This window comes from Rhododendron vialii, chromosome 4a (genome assembly GCF_030253575.1).
Source record: "Rhododendron vialii isolate Sample 1 chromosome 4a, ASM3025357v1".
Taxonomy (NCBI): Eukaryota; Viridiplantae; Streptophyta; class Magnoliopsida; order Ericales; family Ericaceae; genus Rhododendron; species Rhododendron vialii.
In genome coordinates this window covers 11,742,844-11,763,396 of record NC_080560.1, presented here as the reverse complement: position 1 = coordinate 11,763,396, position 20,553 = coordinate 11,742,844, and the positions used below count along the sequence as shown (strand labels likewise).

The window sequence follows — 20,553 nt, the reverse complement described above, 5'->3', positions numbered from 1 at the left end:
TCTTATAGATTCGTCCATTAAAGATTAATATTTTTGAAACATATAATAACTGCTCATTCACTTGTTATGTCGGTTATATATAGAATCGAAATCCGATCACAATTGAAAATGGTGGGTGGTTGATTGTTTTTGGTCCATTTCGGGATTCTTGAAGAGACATTTGGAATTGGCTAGGGGTGTCAAATGGATGAGTTTGGGCTAAATTAGTGGATTGGGTCTTTAATGAGTCATTGACCTATTTAGATCTAATTAGTTATGAGCCCAATTATCCATACCCAACCCAAGCCATTTATTTTAAATCAAACCCGACCCGCTCATTAATCCAATTACATATATATTAAAATTTAAAATGACTAAAAATGAGTAAATACAATTACTCATTTTAACATCGAGTAAAAAATGATTTAAATACATTGACTATTAACTAGATAAAAAAAAAAAAAAGTGACTATTGCCAATTCCAAAAGATTCCTTCAAAACAAAAAAAAAAAAATTTTAAAAAAACGAACCGAGCTGAGCTTAAGCACGAGTTTTTGGCTCATTTACTAAACAAGCTAAGCTCGACACTCCAAAGCTCGGCTTAGCTTGCAAAAATTCGGTTCATTTGTATAGGCTCTACTCGTTTGAGCTCAAGCTCCAAAGCTCGGCTCAACTCGCAAAAATTTCGAAATCTGCTCTCGCACACGCCTCTCATCCACTTTTTTTTTTGCTCGGCAAACGAAACGATTTTATAAAGCTCGAAAGGGTACATCGAGAAAAGTACAACTTAGCTCAAAGAGCCAAGATACAACAGTACAAACAAAACCAATAAACAAAACAACACATCCAACAATCAGTTGAATGAAGCACCAGTGGGAGAAATTACAACTTTACTCTCCGAATACCATCTAGGAACACCTTAAAATCCTCCACCGAATACGCTTTTATATCAAATTTTGCTTTCATCCACATTTTTAACTAGATCCCTCACATCCCTCGTCCGCGTTGATGCATTGTTGAACGCGTCATCGTTTCGAACCAACCAAACGGACCACATAGTGGCATAAAAACACGCCTCCCATATATACCTCTCCAGATTGTGGAATCCATGATCAAACCACCATGTAGCTAGGTCTAGGACCGTATAAGGACACACCCATTTGACGTTCCACCACTCCAGAATAACCGACCACACAACCCAAGAAAATCTGCATTGAAGAAACAAGTGGTGATTGGTTTCAAGGTGCTGGGAGCAGAGAGGACAGAGGGCTTGTTGGATTTCGCTTATCAAGTTCCTGCTTAGAAGAAGCGATCTGGACGCCACTTTCTCCTTGATAGTCATCCACACAAATATCTCGACCTTTGGGGGACTCAGGTTCCTCCAAAGAGGGCCTAAGAGAGCATTGTTTGAATGGGAGGTGAGATCCCACTTTTCGTATGCTGATTTCACAGAAAAATTCCCGTCCACCGCCCATCTCCATTGTAAGAGGTCAGGCTTAGATGGGTTTAGAACCACTCCTTGAAGGCTCCGCTTCAAATTCTCCATCTCTTGCTTCTCCCTCCCAAATGGTTGTCTTCTAAATAGCAGTTCCCAACATCCCCCATTGACGTCTCCCCACATATTACTAACCTTCGCCTCCCGTTGAATAGATAAGGAGAATAATCTTGGATATTCCTCTTTGAAGGACATTTCTCCCAACCATTTATGTTCCCAAAAAACAGTGGCGTTACCTGAATGCACTTGAATTCAAAAACTGTCTCGGATAGAATAGCCCAAGGGAGATGATGGATTCTCCAATGAGCATATATCCGCCAAGATTTTTGAAATTGAACCTGATCCATGTACGTAAGGTAGCCAACAATTTAAGTCCAGCCCATATTTTCCGATGATTACTCTCACCCAAAGTGCCTCTTTATCCTTACCAAATCTCCACCACCACTTAGCCAAGAGTGCTTGATTCTGCTGTAACATTCTCTTCACCCCCAAACCTCCACTATCTTTCCTCCTTCCTATCTCGTCCCAGCTAACCAAGTGTATCTTCCTTTTGTCAATAGAGTCTCCCCAGAAAAATTATCACTGCATTTTCTCCAACTTTCCCGCTATTGCAACCGGCATTTTGAATAGAGACATAAAGTTCACAGGGACATTCCCAGTGTTACAGTTAATGAGCGTAAGCTTTCCCCCTTTCGAGATATAACGAGATCTCCAAACATTAATTAACTTTTCAAACTTTTCGATAATAGGCTCCCACGTTTTGATCCTACCTGGATTTGCACCCAGCGGTAGCCCAAGGTATTTGATAGGGAGTTGTTCCACTTTGCTGCCAATAACTTGAGCTAAAGAGACCGTCTCCTCAGGTGGAACATTCACTCCACAGATAGAACTCTTAGAAAAGTTAATTTTCAGGCCAGACATTAATTGGAAGCATCTTAGGATTCTTTTAATGTTAGCCATCTCCTCCGGATCATTGTTACAGAATAGAATAGTATCGTCCGCAAATTGTAAATGGGATATACACACCCCATTCCTTCCCACATGAGTTCCTCTGATAATATTCCTCTCCTTTGCTTTTTCCAACATTATGTTCAGACCCTCTACCACTATATTAAACAGGAAAGGTGATAGTGGATCCCCTTGTCAAATTCCCTTTTGTGTTTAAAATTCCTTAGTAGCTGAACCATTGATCAAAATCGAACTAGAAACTGATGAGCAGCACTCTAAAATCCACCTACACCATCTATCCCCAAAACCTAGCTTCGATAACATATCAATCAGAAAACTCCAATTAACACAATCATATGCCCTTTCAAAATCGAGCTTTAAGAGAAACCCCCCACGCACACTATTTTTCCAGCTATAGATAACCTCATTGGCTATGAATACACCATCTAAAATCTGTTTTCCCCTAATGAATGCAGCTTGGGCCTCCCCAATAATTGTACACATGTGCTCTTTGATTCTATTTGCCAAGACTTTAGATAGCAACTTATACACCCACCCAATCATGCTAATAGGCCTATACTCTTTAAAAGATAATGGACAAGTTACCTTCGGAATCAAAGCAATAAAAGTGGAGTTAATACCTTTGGTAAGCTTTCCATTATCATGGAACTCTAAGAAGAATTGAATGATAGTGTCCTTCAAGAAATCCCAACCTCTCTTAACAAAAGAGAAATTGAAACCGTCGGGTCCAGGTGCTTTGAAGCTGCAACATCCTTTCAGGGCCACCAAAATCTCATATTCCTCAAATTGTTTCTCCAATTCATTCGCCACCCCCATATCTAGTTTCCTGGCAAACATTCCTTCTAAAACAGGCCTGGTCCTTCTGTCTTCTCTAAAATTATTGCAAAAATATTCCATTGCAGCCTTTTTTATCAGACCTGGATCCTCCACCATCATCCCATTTACGTTCACAGACCCCACCAAATTCCTCTTAAATCTGTTGTTTGCGGTGACTTGAAAAAATCTGGTGTTCCTGTCTCCCAACTTTAGCCACTTCACTCTCGATTTTTGTTTCCAAAAGGATTCTGAAAGCTTGGAAAGTCTCCAAAAATCTGCCTTGGCTGAACATCGAATGGCTATTTCCTCCTCATTCAGAAGCCTATCTTCAGCTAAGGTATCAAAGTAATGGAGTTTGGCTTCGGCATCTTCAAGGGCACAATTAATGTTTCTAAATTATTCCTTATTCCATACTTTCAATCTATCTTTGACAGCTCGAAACTTCTGAACAATTTTAAAGCCAGCCCATCAATTTACCTGCTCCTTGTCCCAAGTTTCTTTGGCTACCTTCAAACAGCTGGGGTGAGACAGCCACATGTCCATGAACCTGAATGGTTTTGGACCCCAATCCCTATTATCATCCAAGAGCATAATTGGGCAATGGTCCGAGATAGGTCTAAGAAGTCCCCACTGAGACACCTTAAATCTGTCAAGAAAGGTTTGGGATAGCAAAAATCTATCCAACCTACTATGAATGGCCCGATTTTGGTAGTTAGTCCACGTGAACTTCCTGCCCAACATAGGTAGGTCCAGAACCTCCAAATTGTTACAAAACGCCATGAAGTCTCTCATTCCTCTGTCCACCCCTAAACATCCCACCCTTTCAGCAACAACTTTAATTTCGTTAAAGTCACCCCCGATACACCACGGATCTTGAGCATTAGATTTAATGATCAATAGTTCTTCCCAAAGTTCTCTACGTAAAACAGCTATGTTTGGCGCATAAATATTCACAAAAGTACATGGGAAGTCATTGATAAGCCCTTGTATCAAAATGAAAGATCTATGAACAATTACAGTAGATGCCTTGAAGAAAGAATCGTTCCAGATAATAAGTAAACCCCCAGAGGCACCCACCGAGTTAGAACACGCAAATTCCATGTTACTAGAACCCCAAATTTTCTGTAAAATTGACCGATCCACGGATTCCAACTTAGTTTCCTGAACAAACAAAATATCTGGTTTCCTTTTCTTGATAATATTTGATAAAAATCTCTTTTTTACCAAACTCCCCAAACCTCTAATGTTCCAAGATAAAATCAGCATAAAACAGAAGGAGCCCCAGATGTCACCCCAGTATCACTCCTGGTTTAGTTAGTCACCCCCTCCCTCTCACGCATGAGAGCCACTTCGTCATTTTCGATCTCAACCATCTTTTTCAAAACCCTAGCATCATTAGGTAAGAATTTAACATTCAATTGAGAACCAACAGCCATAGTAGCTCTTACCTCATCGATGATGCGCTGGGAACTTGGACTGAAATCAGCCGAGGAGATTGAATTGGATTCCTCCTCCCCCTGACTGTCCATCAGCTCTTCCCGGATTTGGATGAGGTTTGCCAATTGTCTTCGTCTTCTCCTACTGCACTCTTTGCTATTGAGGTCCACCATGAGCAGGGGCGGACTTACTGTTGGGCAAGGGGGGTCCACTGACCCCACTCAACAAAAAAATTCTGTGAGAAGTAATGTAGTTTTAGGGGTATTTCTGTAAACTTGCCCCCATGTCCTCCAATCATTTTGCCCTTATACCCCCACCAAATTACAAGTATTGCCCTTTTCACTTTCTCCTTTTTCAGCCACTTTTTCCTCTCTCTCTCTCTGTCTCTCTCTCTCTCCGAAAAAGGAAAAAAATGGAGAATGGAGATTCGGAGAGAACTCACACAGTTTGAAGAAAATTCTTTTTGAAACCCTCGATCTTGATCACTACGGCACTACCGCTGACGAGTTGGAGTTTTCTTCAGTCATCACTCATCAGACCCATTTACAAGTGAGTAGCTTAGTCTTAGATCCCTTTTTTTTTTGTGCAAAGTGGATTTGATCCACAAATACTCAATCTCTCTAAATGCTTTTTCTCTCTATATGGATAATGGATATGGGATGAAAATCATCAATATTTGTGGCTGTTTTTACAGTTTTTTGGAAGTCACTGTTTATGGTTATGGAACAAGCCCAAGGGAAAGGAAAGCATTTTGTGAATGTTGTGTGGGTCTCTGATTCTTTGGATTAATTTTGGGCTAATTGATTATTTTTTACAAAGTGAATGTCTTTGTGGATTTTTTTTTTTGGTTGTAGATTGGGGAACTAGGAGTCCGGGACCACAGTCTCAAATTTTGAGCAAAACAAGTCAAAGGTAAAAGCTAACCCATGGCCCTAGATATAAATTAATTGGGACATAATTCATTATTTTGTAGATTGTGACTTTTTTGGGGAACAATACTATTGACTGTTTTTTTTTTTATCCGCATACTATTGACTATTGAAAACGTAGGTTTTTTTCTATAGAAATTTGTTAACAGTTTGTACTTTTATTTCTATAGATATGGAGAGGTATTTTAAACGAAAGAATCCCGAAGAATCATCAACTCCTACAATTAACAATGAGCCTTCGAAGCAAAGTCGTAAAGAAAGTGACTTACCGGAGCTTCAAGCTGATCCAGGACTTCGACCTCGAATTATGGATTATGATCCAAACATTCGAGAACAAGTTCGGAGGGCTTACTTACTAAAGGGCCCTTGCCAACCTCGTAACCACCAATTTCCGCAAAGGAACTTTTCGGGATTCTTGAGAAGATTCAACTCTAAATGGTTTGATGAATATGGTAGTTGGTTGGAGTATAGTATATCAAAAGATGCTGCATTTTGCCTTTATTGCTATCTTTTCAAAACTGAAATAGGAGATCAAGGAGGTGGTGATTGCTTTGTGGGTGAGGGATATACAAATTGGAAGAAGAAGCGTAGATTGAAAACTCATAAAAGAAGTATTAATGGCGCCCACAGACAAGCTCAAAAAAAATGTCAAGATTTATTGAATCAAAAGCAGCATATTGAAATTGTTTTCTCCAAGCTATCTGATGATGCCAAGAGAGACTACAACGTACGATTGACAGCATCAATTGATTGTGCTCGATTTCTCTTGAGACAAGGGCTTTCATTTCGTGGGCATGATGAATCCGAACTACCAAACAACCAAGGAAACTTTCTTGAGCTTTTGAAGTTTCTTTGCGTGCAAAATGAGAATGTTAGAGCTGTTTCACTTAAAAATGCTCCTGAAAATCTTAAACTCACATCTCCGAAGATTCAAAAGGACATTTGCAATGCAGCTGCTATAGAAACTACCAATGCTATAATGGAAGAACTTGGTGATGAGTTTTTCTCTATTCTCCTTGATGACTCTAGGGATGTTTCAACGAAGGAGCAAATGGCGGTTGCTTTGAGATATGTTGATAAAAGGGGATGTGTGGTAGAGCGCTTTGTGGGTATTAAACATGTTACTAGTACTAATGCTCTCTCTCTAAAGAATGCAATTGAAGACTTGTTTTCCACACACAACTTAAGCATTTCTAGATTGCGCGGACAAGGTTACGACGGGGCTAGCAATATGCAAGGGGAGTTCAATGGACTAAAGTCACTTATTTTGCGGGAGAATGAATGTGCATATTATGTTTGTTACCCAAATTATGCAACCTAGAGGGGGGGTGAATAGGATTGCTAGTAATAATTACCAATAAAATTTTATCTCTAACAATATATGCAAACAATAAGTATGCAATCAAAATAGAGAGATAGAGAGATAGAACCCGTTTATAGTGGTTCGGTCCGGATTTGTCCACGGTCCGGCCCTACTCCACTTCTCCTCAAGCAATTACTTGAAGGTTAGACTAATCTTTAAAAGATTACAACTTGTAAGTCTTGCGGGTGCTTACAAGAACCGAATGCCTCTAGCTTTCCCGAGGAGCTAGCACAACCGCAAGAATTTTCTCCGAAAACTTCTCAAAAACAATAACACCCAAATTCCAACCCGAATTTGGTCTTCTAAGCTTTCAAGTGTTTGACTCAAACACTTACTTAGGAAATACAAGTATGTGAAGAAGGTATGAAAATTATCGCTCACGACTTGTACAAATTTTCTCTCAAGAATAATATGAAAGTGGAAGAACAATGAGAATTTTTGGTTTTGATCTTTTGAGAATTTGCTCTTGCAATAATATGGAATGTTGTAGCTTGTGTATGTACTCATTAATGAGTTCTTGATGCCTTATATAGCCATCCATATGCTTCCTAGCCGTTGGAAACTAGCCGTTGGAAACTAGCCGTTGGAACTAGCCGTTGGAAACTAGCCGTTGGAAACTAGCCGTTTGAAACTAGCCGTTGAAACTAGCCGTTGGAACTAGCCGTTAGAACTAGCCGTTAGAACTAGCCGTTGGAACTAGCCGTTAGAACTAGCCGTTTGACAGAGTGGTCATCCGGGTGGTCGTCCGGTGGGTCATATGATGGTTTCCGGTTGTCACAGCTTTCTGTTCAGACAGCCGGCTTGTCAGCCGGTTCGTCAACCTGTGGCTCACAATTTCATCTAAATAAATCCGTTAAAGCATGTATTGAGCTCAATAAAGTCTTTGTAAATATAAATCATGAATCCAAGAGACTTTATGCTATATTTCAAGGTCACGAAAATATTTAATTCGGGAATCGACTTTTCGATAATTTTGTATTTGCCGAATAAAAATATCATTGAATTAATCATCAAAATAATTAATAGAGATGCATATAAATTTTCACAAATTATAATGCATACATTTTCAACAATCTCCCCCTTTTTGATGATGACACAAAATGATAGTTTTTATTCAAGTAGGAGTTATGCCAATCTCCCCCTTAATACATGCACCAAAGCAGTTATCTATGATCAACGAGTAATAGCAATAATCATCAGATCATAGCAAGCAATTTTTTTTAAATTTGCCCAAAATGGCAAGATAGATCAATTAAAACTTGGCTTTTTCTCCCCCTGTGACATCATAAAAAAAACTAAAAAGAGAAAAACAATAGGGCCATGGTTCCAGCACCATGTCGCTCTTGCCCTGTAGCACTCTATCTTCGTTCATTGAGAGCTTGGCGTCCTTGATTTTCGTATTCTCGAATAATGGCTGCTACAACGGCAGCTATAATGCCAATCCAATACCACAGAGTATCCACATTTACATTCCATCCGAACCATGGTGGTATTCTCATGGTAAGTAACGCACACAGCAGAATGAAGATAAAGAGTTGCATCCAAATGGTTTGGATAAACAACCTGAACTCTGCTCGTTCGGCATCTCTTTCGTAAAACTCAAACGGTAACCCTTGCGGTATGTTTGCCATTGCTTGATGAGAGATTTAGGCCGAGAGAGAAGGAAAGATAGATAGATGAAGAGATAGAGAGAGTGTTGTTGAATTTATAGAGTATGAGAGAAGTGTTTGAGGATAAGGGATAGAGATGCGGCGCCGAATTGTTTGAAATGCTGCGCCGAATTGTTTGAAATGGTGCGCCGAATTGATTGAATTGCTGCGCCGAAAGAGAGATAATAGGGGATGCGGCACCGAATAGAGATAGGATAGGGGATGCGGCGCCGAATAGGACAAGAATAGGGGTGGCGCCAAAAAGAACAAGAATAGGGGAAGAAAATTGTGTTCGGGTGTTTATTGTTGTGTCCCCTTAATACATGCTCCCCCTAAAAGAGAGCTTTTTAAAGAATGCGAGGGGTATTACCGAGAATGATTATCCCTGCAAGCTTAGAGACAAGAAATTCATATCGGCGAAGTATATAAGAGACAATTTAAGCACTAAGCCATGAAGTTCATACAAACTAAGTGTAACAGACTTAATAAATCAGAGTTAGCAACGCAAAAGCTTGAATAAGTCTCAATCCTCACGGTTGTCCGGTTGGACATCCGCTTGGACATCCGACTGACTGTCACGACCCTGACCCGCCCCTTGAGGTCTTAATCATGACAAATGCCAGTGATTTCTAGCAGAGGGCTCCCAAAAGACAGATTTCCAAAACCCACGAAATTATCAGCATATAACAGATTTGTTCAAGACTCAAAATAAATGATCAAACTTGATTCTTGTACATCTAACCAACACTTAAACATGTAAAGAAGGTAGGAGATCCCTACCTCGAGGGTTAGAAGCAAGCCCGAACATGGAGGAAACCTCAAAGTGCTCCGATCATGATTCTTCTTCGATCAATAGGAAGATCTCGTCGCGTAGAACAACTTTAGTACTTGGGATTTTTCCGAAATCTCATTCTAAGGCGATGAAATCGAAGAGAGAAGTTTGGAGGAGAGGTGAGAAAAAGAGAGAGTCGGTCGAGGGAGTAGAGAGAGAAACGTGTGTGTGTCTGCCCGGAAAAGAAAAGAAATATATGTGGGGGAGAATTATCCCCTACACACACCTTCACTTATACACCCATGCATATTACACTTGCATCCCGAACTTCTAAATTCTAGCACATTCGACATCCGAACTCATTCTCCATTTTATATCACAACTCATGCCTTAATAAAACATAAAGAATTATGGAAATAAAATACGGGTCTCTACACTGACAAATGCAGGTTAAGTCCAGAAAACGTTTAAGAGGAGTAGCATTAAAGACCATAAAACTGTTTTTCTGCATACCAAACACAGGAAAATGAATCATATGATAAAATGTTTGGAGGGTGATTTCTTTATCAAGATCATTTGTACTCTCCATCAAGTATGATATTTACGAATTCAATCAACTCAACATTGAATCCAAAAAAAAACTTTTGACATCAAGAACACAACTTTTTCATAAATGATTAGACATGCCGAGTTCTCGTCGAATGAAACAAAATTGTTCTTCACCAAGGGGTTTTGTGAAAATGTCCGCCAATTGCTTGTCGGTACTAATAAAGTTAAGTTCAATATCCCCTTTTTGAACATGATCTCTTATAAAATGATGTCTAATCTCAATATGTTTTGTTCGAGAATGTTGAATTGGATTCTTGGTTAAGCTAATTGCACTAGTATTATCACATTTAATAGGAATATGATCATATTGCAAATTGAAATCCTCCATTTGTTGTTTGATCCACAATATTTGGGCACAACAACTTCCGGCCGCTACATATTCCGCCTCGGCGGTAGATAGAGCTACGGAATTTTGTTTCTTGCTATGCCAAGACACTAGAGAGTGCCCTAGAAATTGGCAAGTCCCACTTGTACTTTTACGATCAACTTTGAAACCTCCAAAATCCGCATCCGAATAACCAATTAAATCAAATGCAACTCCACGTGGATAAAACAATCCTAAGTCATGAGAACCGGCAACATATTTAAAAATACGTTTAATAGCTTTTAAATGCGATTCTTTAGGACATGATTGAAATCTAGCACACATGCAGACACTAAACATTATATCAGGTCTACTTGCTGTGAGATAAAGTAATGAGCCGATCATACCTCGATACATCTTTTCATTGACGGCCTTACCATTCTCATCTTTGTCTAGCTTAGTTGATGTGCTCATTGGTGTGCTCGTTGGCTTTGATCCTTCCATGCCAAACTTCTTAATAAGTTCTTTCGCATACTTGGCTTGGTTGATTAGGATCCCCTCATTAGTTTGCTTGATTTGAAGTCCGAGGAAGAAGTTAAGCTCCCCCATCATACTCATTTCAAATTCACCTTGCATACACTTAGCAAACTCTTTGCACATATTATCATTAGTGGCACCAAAGACAATATCATCAACATATATTTGAATAATGAGCATATCTTTACCTTTGGCTTTAATGAAAAGAGTAGTATCAATTTTTCCACGAGTAAAGCCATTGTCAAGCAAGAATGAACTAAGTCTATCATACCATGCACGTGGTGCTTGCTTCAAACCATATAAAGCTTTTGAGAGTTTAAAAACATGATCGGGGTATACATGATCTTCAAAGCCGGGAGGTTGTTTGACATAAACTTCCTCATTTATGAACCCATTCAAAAATGCACTTTTCACATCCATTTGATAAAGCTTGAAATTTTTGAAAGATGCAAAGGCAAGTAATATGCGAATAGCCTCTAATCTAGCTACCGGTGCAAAAGTTTCTTCAAAATCAATACCTTCTTCTTGATTATAACCTTGAGCAACAAGTCTAGCTTTATTCCTAACAATATTTCCGGATTCATCTAGCTTGTTACGAAAAACCCATTTAGTACCTATAATAGTGTGATCAAGAGGCTTAGGTACTAATGCCCAAACTTTATTCCTTTCAAATTGATTTAACTCATCTTGCATGGCCAAAATCCAATTTTCATCATCTTGAGCTTCCGGAAAGTTTTTAGGCTCAATTTGAGAAACAAAAGCTTGATTTTCACAAAAATTTCTATGAGACGAGCGAGTGGTTACCCCTTTCGAAACTTCTCCAAGAATCAAGTCCTTTGGATGGTTTTGCACGAATCTCCAATCCTTGGAAAGATCTTGGTTGTCTCCCATGGCATCTTGAGGTTGATTAATAACTTCATCTTCTTTGATTTGAGAGCTTTCTACTTGAGTATCACCATCAACTTTTTCTTGAATTGTCAAGTCATGAATCTCATGTGTAATTTCTAAGTCATCATTATTAACAACATCCTTAGTAGCACAAGGATTAGATTCATCAAAGGAAACGTGAATAGATTCTTCAACAAGATTAGTGCGCTTATTATAAATTCTATATGCTTTGCTAGTAAGAGAGTAACCAATAAAGATGCCTTCATCCGATTTTGAATCAAATTTACCCAAGTTATCTTTTCCATTGTTTAATACATAACATTTACAACCGAAGGCATGAAAGTAATTAATGTTGGGTATTCTACCATTCCAAAGCTCATAAGGAGTTTTCTTGAGGATAGGCCTAATTAAAACTCGATTCAAAATATAGCATGAGGTATTAACGGCTTCCGCCCAAAAATATTTTGGCAAAGAGTTTTCACAAAGCATAGTGCGGGCCATTTCTTCCAGAGTACGATTTTTTCTCTCTACTACTCCATTTTGTTGAGGAGTACGAGGTACGGAAAAGTTATGACCAATACCATGTTCATCACAAAACTTTTCATATAAAGAATTGTCAAGTTCTTTTCCATGATCCGTACGAATGTTAGAAATAACAAATCCTTTTTCATTTTGAACTCTTCTACAAAGTTTAGTGAAATTAGGATAAGCCTCATTCTTATGAGCTAGGAACATCACCCATGTATATCTAGAGAAATCATCAACAACAACAAGACAATAATAGTTTCCACAAAGACTTGGAGAGCGAGTTGGTCCAAACAAATCCATATGAAGTAATTGCAAAGGTCTAGTAGTTGAAACAACATTTTTGGACTTAAAAGAAACCTTGGTTTGTTTTCCTTGTTGGCAAGGACCACAAAGTCTATCTTTTTCAAATTTGATTTTAGGAAGACCTTTTACCAAATTTTTTCTAGAGAGTTTTGAAATAGCATCCATACTTGCATGTCCTAGGCGCCTATGCCAAAGCCAACTATTTTCACTCAAAGCGGAAAAACATTTTATATCACAATTACTTAAATCATTGAGATTAAAAACATATACATTTTCAAGTCTTTGTCCAACGAAGAGTGTCTTGTTGCTTTTGACATTTTCAATGATACATTTGGATTTTTCAAAGATAACACGATTTCCTCTATCACATAATTGACTTATGCTAAGAAGATTGTGTTTTAAACCACTAACAAGTAAAACATCTTCAATAATAGGAGAATTACCTATATTGCCGATTCCTATGATTTTACCTTTGTTGTTGTCTCCAAATGTGACATGTCCACCATCTTTAGACGAAAGAGAATTGAAAGCCCTCTTGTCACCGGTCATGTGTCTTGAACATCCACTATCAAGGTACCAACTTCCTTCCTTGAGAGAACTTTTGAAGCATACCTACAATAGCACATCAATTCTTGACTTTTGGTACCCAAATCATCTTGGGTCCTTGAAGGTTAGCATTGATACGGTTCTTAGGAACCCAAACCTTTTTTGCATTAGAAGATGAGTATCCTTTCATAGGACATGTAGGAGAAATATGACCAATTTTACCACAATAATGACATGTCAATTTAGAATGGCTAGAAGGAGGAACATCTTTTTCAAAAAGATTTTTGTGTTGAGTGGGATTATAACCAATTCCGGCCTTGTGAAAAGAAACCATTTGTTTTCCAAGAAGAATGTCTAAACTTTCTTTTCCATTAGTGAGTTTTGAAAGAGAATTAGTTAAATCATCAATTTGTTTTTCTAAAGATTCGTTTTTGGAAGTATCCTTCAAATACTCTTTTTCTTTTTCCAAAGAGGTTCTTAAACTTTCATTTTCTTCCTCCAAAATATCTTTCTCTTCAATTAAATCATCTATTTCTAGTGAAAGATCTTTAGCAACCTTTTTAAGAAATTTGTTTTTAGAAAAAACCTTTTCAAATTCTACTTTCAACTCTTTATAGGCAATAAATAATTCATCAAAGGAATAGGATGAGTCGAGATCTACCTCGTTTTCTTCGATGGCCATGAAACACAAGTTAGCGACCTCTTGTTGCTCATCGTCCTCATCGGAGCTACTATCGTCACTATTGTCCCATGCGGCCATCATAGCTCTCTTTTTGTCCTTCTTTGAATATTTTTTTGCATATGGACATTCACTTTTGATGTGGCCGGGCTTCTTGCACTCGTAGCAAATGATTGGATCCTTTTTACTATTTTCTTCTTTGCCTCCATCTTTTCTTGAAAATCCTCTGCCTTTGTGAGATGCTCTATTTTTGAGGAGTTTCTTGAACGTTTTTGTGATGAGCGCCATTTCATCATCCTCACTTTCGTTGCTTGAATCCTCATTGCTTTTTGATTTGCTTGTTGTACTTTTGAAGGCAAGATCCTTAACTTTCTTCTCTTTTTCACCCTTGAGGTTGTGATGCATTTCCTCCGTCATGAGAGATCCCATGAGCTTGTCCATCGTGTATGTTGAGAAATCTTTGGATTGTAGGATGATGGAGGTGGTAGTGTCCCAATTGGTTGGCATGGAACGGAGCACCTTCCTTGTCATTTCGGATTGACTGTAAATCTTTCCAAGAGCTTTTAAACCGTTAGTAATACTAGCAAATCTAGCAAACATTTGAGATATAGATTCATCCGGTTTCATTTTGAAGAGCTCATAGCTATGCACAAGAATATCAATTTTGGACTCCTTAACTTGACTATCTCCTTCATGTGACATTTCTAACTTATCCCATATTTCTTTAGCCGATTCACATGCGGAAACACAATCATATTCATTGGGAGTAATAGCACAAAAAAGAAGGTTCATAGCTCTATAGTTCTTTTCTATTGAAGCCTTTTCCAAATGACTCCACTCATAATCTGGTTTAGGCATAGTCTCTTCTCCAACTTTCTTAGTAGGAATAATGGGACCATTTTTGATAATTTTCCATAGATCATAATCCGTGGATTGAATAAAGATCATCATTCTATTTTTCCAATGAGAGTAATTTTCTCCGGTGAACAAGGGAGGTCTATTGGACGATTGACCTTCGATACAAGAAACATTACTAGTGGTTGCCATGGATCTTAACTCTTAGATGGTTAAATCTACAAACAAGAGCCGAGGCTCTGATACCAATTGTTACCCAAATTATGCAACCTAGAGGGGGGGTGAATAGGATTGCTAGTAATAATTACCAATAAAATTTTATCTCTAACAATATATGCAAACAATAAGTATGCAATCAAAATAGAGAGATAGAGAGATAGAACCCGTTTATAGTGGTTCGGTCCGGATTTGTCCACGGTCCGGCCCTACTCCACTTCTCCTCAAGCAATTACTTGAAGGTTAGACTAATCTTTAAAAGATTACAACTTGTAAGTCTTGCGGGTGCTTACAAGAACCGAATGCCTCTAGCTTTCCCGAGGAGCTAGCACAACCGCAAGAATTTTCTCCGAAAACTTCTCAAAAACAATAACACCCAAATTCCAACCCGAATTTGGTCTTCTAAGCTTTCAAGTGTTTGACTCAAACACTTACTTAGGAAATACAAGTATGTGAAGAAGGTATGAAAATTATCGCTCACGACTTGTACAAATTTTCTCTCAAGAATAATATGAAAGTGGAAGAACAATGAGAATTTTTGGTTTTGATCTTTTGAGAATTTGCTCTTGCAATAATATGGAATGTTGTAGCTTGTGTATGTACTCATTAATGAGTTCTTGATGCCTTATATAGCCATCCATATGCTTCCTAGCCGTTGGAAACTAGCCGTTGGAAACTAGCCGTTGGAACTAGCCGTTGGAAACTAGCCGTTGGAAACTAGCCGTTTGAAACTAGCCGTTGAAACTAGCCGTTGGAACTAGCCGTTAGAACTAGCCGTTAGAACTAGCCGTTGGAACTAGCCGTTAGAACTAGCCGTTTGACAGAGTGGTCATCCGGGTGGTCGTCCGGTGGGTCATATGATGGTTTCCGGTTGTCACAGCTTTCTGTTCAGACAGCCGGCTTGTCAGCCGGTTCGTCAACCTGTGGCTCACAATTTCATCTAAATAAATCCGTTAAAGCATGTATTGAGCTCAATAAAGTCTTTGTAAATATAAATCATGAATCCAAGAGACTTTATGCTATATTTCAAGGTCACGAAAATATTTAATTCGGGAATCGACTTTTCGATAATTTTGTATTTGCCGAATAAAAATATCATTGAATTAATCATCAAAATAATTAATAGAGATGCATATAAATTTTCACAAATTATAATGCATACATTTTCAACAATGTTCATTGTTTTGCTCACCAGCTTCAATTAGTTCTTGTGGCCTTAGCAAAAAATCATGTCCATATTGCCGACTTCTTTGCTTGGTTTCTAATATTGTTAATGTTGTTGGAGCCTCATGCAAACGTCGTGATGCTCTTCGGGAGAACCGAGCTGCCCAAATTATTAAAGCCCTTAGTCTCGGTGATATTACAAGTGGCAAAGGCCTTAATCAAGAGACCACTCTTAGTCGCGCTAGTGATACACGTTGGGGATCACATTATGGCACCTTACTTAGCGTGGTTACCATGTTCGATTCTGTGATTGATGTGCTTGATGTTGTAGTAGAGGATGCATCTTCCTCAGATCAAAAATTAGAAGCCTTCTGTTTATTGAAGGGAATGCAATCTTTTGACTTTGTATTCAATCTACATTTGATGAAATCTGTCTTGGGAATTACAAATGACTTGTCGTAGGCATTACAAAGAAAAGAGCAAGACATTGTAAATGCCATGACACAAATTCAAGTATGCAAGCAACGACTCCAATCGATGAGTGATAGTGGATGGAGTAGTTTGATGGATGAAGTTTCTGCTTTTTGTAGAGGCAATAATATTGATGTTCCTAGCAAGGAAGGCCTCTATGTTGCTCAAGGAAGATCAAGGCGTAGAGCTCACGAAAAGAAAATTTCTCATCACTATCATTTTGAGGTTATGAACACGGTTATCGATAGGCAACTCCAAGAGCTAGACAATCGTTTTAATGAGGTGAGCACCGAGTTGCTTCTTTGTGTTGCATGCCTAAATCCATCCAACTCATTTGCAAGTTTTGACAAGCAAAGGTTGAACCGCTTTGCCAAATTTTATCCTAAAGACTTCTCGTGTATTGAACTTTTGGCAATTTTGGATCAACTTGAGAATTTCATCATTGATGTGCGCTCTAGTTTTGAGTTTTCAAATTTAAAAGGAATTGGTGATCTTGCTCAAAAGATGGTCGAGACCCGAAGAGATATAGGGTATCCATTGGTATACAAACTGTTGAAGTTGGCCTTAGTTTTACCTGTTTCGATTGCAACAGTAGAGAGGGCTTTTTCTGCTATGAAGATTGTGAAGAGTCGACTTCGTAACCGGATTGGTGATCAATGGATGCATGATAGTTTGATTGTCTATATTGAGAGAGAGATTTTTGATAGCATTTCAAATGAAGCTATCATGAATCGATTCCAAAATATGACAAATCGACGCGGTCAATTGTAGGTGAAATGATATATAATGAACGGATATGCTTTTTTGCTTATATATTAGAAGTCGGTATCTCTTTTTGGTTATTGTTCTATTATTTTTGTTATCTTTTGGGTCATTGTTTACAAGTGCAAAATTATATGTGTTGTATATGTTTGATGGCTTGACCCCAATGGGATCAAATTCTGATTCCGCCACTGACCATAAGGTTAATGCTTGGAATTTGAGAGGAATGAATTGCGTCAGGGGACATCGGGTTTGCGTTGTGGAGGAACAGATTTGCACCTCTCTCCTCCCTAGGGCTGATAATGAGGATATTCACCTCCTCAATCATTAGGGCCCGTTCTTGTAGAGAGCCCACCTCACTAACACCTCTTACTAAGAGAGAGAGAGAGAGAGAGAGAGAGAGAGAGAGAGAGAGAGATATATGTGAATTTCTCTTAATTATAAAGTAGTACTGTAATCAATTTCTAATTTGATGAATCTGATCTTGATAACCCAATAGCAAGAAACTACTCGATCTTCTTTGTTTCATGCATATACCTTATTTAATTACAAGTTAAAATTGTACGTTATCGGTTACTACGTACAATCCTCTGAATCCCTGAATGAATCGTAATAAATTCTGATTTTATGAATCTCGTTCTCTTTGCTAAACCAATAGCAACAAGAGTACTCTTTTATGGTATTTCTTCTTCCATCGTGTTTGGTATTTTGATCTCAATTTATTATTGACGCAATCGTACGTAGGAGTAGTTTTTCGGGGGTTTCCATCGTTTCACATATAGTACTATTAATCAGACATTAAAAACTATTGGAGTATCATTTTTTTATGATGGGAAAATATTATATATGAGCTTTGTGTTGTCTGCGAGTGCTATTTTCTCAATCCAGTCAAGTGATGACTAAAATTTCAATTTGTTACTCGATCCATAGGGTCAAAAAGCTAAATTCCAAGTCGGACCATATTTGGTCATTTGAACGTACGGCTAACGCAAGGAGCAATACGTGGACCGATGAATGCGGACCAATACGTGGACCGATGAATGCGGACGATGTTTCCCCCCATTGGCACACCTCAACAATACCTTTTCTTCCTCTCTCTTTTTCCACCGTTTTTTCCCTAGTTTATCTTCCTTCTATATAGGTAGGTAATTCATTTTACTGATTTTTTTTTTTTTGGGTTTTGATTTTGGTGCTTTATTTTTAATTTGTATGCAAGCGCTCCACTTTTAACGTGAAGTTACTCAAATTTTTTTTTTTTTGCCATACTATTGGGGTCCAAGGGCGGAACCAATAATTTATTTCGCTCTGGGCTAATCAAAATTTATGTATGTGAACCAAAAAGAAGGCAAACTAATATATAAATATATAAATATTTAAAAATAAAAAAAACAAAAGTACAAAAGAGTTTTTCCTCCCTTTTTATTTTGTTGTTCCATTAGAGTATGTACATCAGAATAGCAAAAATAAAATATTAGCTATTATAGCAACCTAAAACCGAGAAAACCCACTTGCAGTAATTTGATAAAAGCTTAGGTAAAATACATTTCGCTACTTGATAAAAGCTTAGGTAAAATACATTTCGCTACAATACTTCGGTATATATACTGAACGACTGTTCATCAACAATTTCTTTTATATTATTTTTCACTTCTCTCTGTTGATTTTCTTATATTATTAAACAGTTTCAAAAAAATTAAGTGTTCCAATTTTTCATTCGTTTGAATAAGTTCAAGATCTTATTTTTCTGATTATATTATTCTAAATGGTTACAATTAACTTTAATCATATTTTTAAATATATAAACTATCTAAAAAAATCAAGTACTCCATTTTTTAATCCGTTTGAATCAATGCGAAGATCTTATTTTTCTGATCATATTGTTCTAAAAGGTCATAATTAATATTTGCATCTAGAACTCTCATAATCAAGTATCTACCCTATAGGATCCCAAATAAAGAGCAGATACTTAATTATAAAAGACCTAAAGACAAAAATGAATTATGATCATTTATGATAAAATGATCAAACAAATAAGATCTTCACGCCGTTCAAACGGATGGTGAATTGAGCTAGGTTGAATGGGAGGATGGTGGGTTGGGCTAAATTCATTTGGACCGAAACTTTACACATAATTATTTATTTTTTTTAATTCTTCGGGATTGCACTTGGGCTATAGCCTAGTGGAGCCTAAGTGTAGTTCCGCCCTTAGAGCATCCACACCAGAAGAGGCAAACTCCTCGTTTGGCTAAAGTAGCTAGGGTAAAGCACAAAATAGGGTCTGCATCAGACTCTCTTCAAGCTCGTGGAAAAATAGAAATGGAACAGTGCCTCTTTTCTTTTGACTATCCACTGTTCATCCTCTACTCATTAGTTTATTATTATACTACTTGTACACATGGGACAATTGGCAGAAATGCTAGGACAGCGGGCAAAAAATATTTGAATGGAAAAGTAGAAGTGGAAAAGAAAGAATAGTTTAATACAGTAAAATTAGAATAAAGAGTCTGATGTAATGTGCTGTTAAAAAAGTGACTTGCTAAAGTAGAAAAGTAGCTTTTGGGGTTAAATTTGGTTCAAAATTTGCTGAGATTGATGCGGATGCTCTTAGTTGGGGAACTTGTTAGTAGGTGTTAGGGTTAGGGGAAGGGGGGACTCGAACCCCACAAGCCGCGCCTCATGCATGGATGGGGGAAAAGAGTCTGTCCCAGCTATCTACACTGGCGCCCCACTTGCCTTTTTTTCGTTTGAGAAGTTGTAAGACTAAGATAGGGTAGTTAATTAACAGAACTGTTCGAGCTCGACCCATTTTTAATTATTCAATCCGATTGGCTCAAGATCGAGTTCACCGCTTCAATTTCTCTACTACTGCAAGGTTAAACGACTTGAAAAATATGAGGATCGGCTTTGTTCGGTTCCCTTTTTTGCCCCTTTCATCTTTGCTTAATGACTATTTGGGTAAAATCTGGTGCTACTCACTTCACCTAACAGCCTTTTACTCCCATTTACTGCTCCCTTTACAACGTATACTGCAACAGTGGCAGACGAATCTCACGCTTCTTCAAACCACCACCCCCCCGCTCTCTCTCTCTTCAGACGAATCTCGGCGACTCCCCCGAGCAGAGTACACACCTCCGACTCCTGATTGGTTTGGACTCGGCCTTATTCTCACTATGATTTTCTGCTTGGGTGTGATGGTAGCTATTATAATAATGGTACTTTGATGTGGCCTTGTAGTTGTCGTCCTTATTTTAGATTCTCTACGTATGTCTTCCAACTAAGTAT

The 20,553-nt window shown here is 38.1% G+C and overlaps 1 protein-coding gene across 1 annotated transcript; it reads left to right on the top strand.

The window, feature by feature from the left end:
• The first annotated feature begins 5,099 nt into the window (after positions 1-5,099).
• LOC131323673 (uncharacterized) lies at positions 5,100-17,455 on the top strand. The gene is made up of 4 exons (XM_058355520.1): positions 5,100-5,245; positions 5,551-6,923; positions 16,070-16,443; positions 16,501-17,455. The coding sequence occupies exons 2-4, from the start codon at positions 5,798-5,800 to the stop codon at positions 17,278-17,280; spliced, it is 2,280 nt and encodes a 759-aa protein (XP_058211503.1). The 5' UTR covers positions 5,100-5,245; positions 5,551-5,797; the 3' UTR covers positions 17,281-17,455.
• The last annotated feature ends 3,098 nt before the right edge of the window (positions 17,456-20,553 follow it).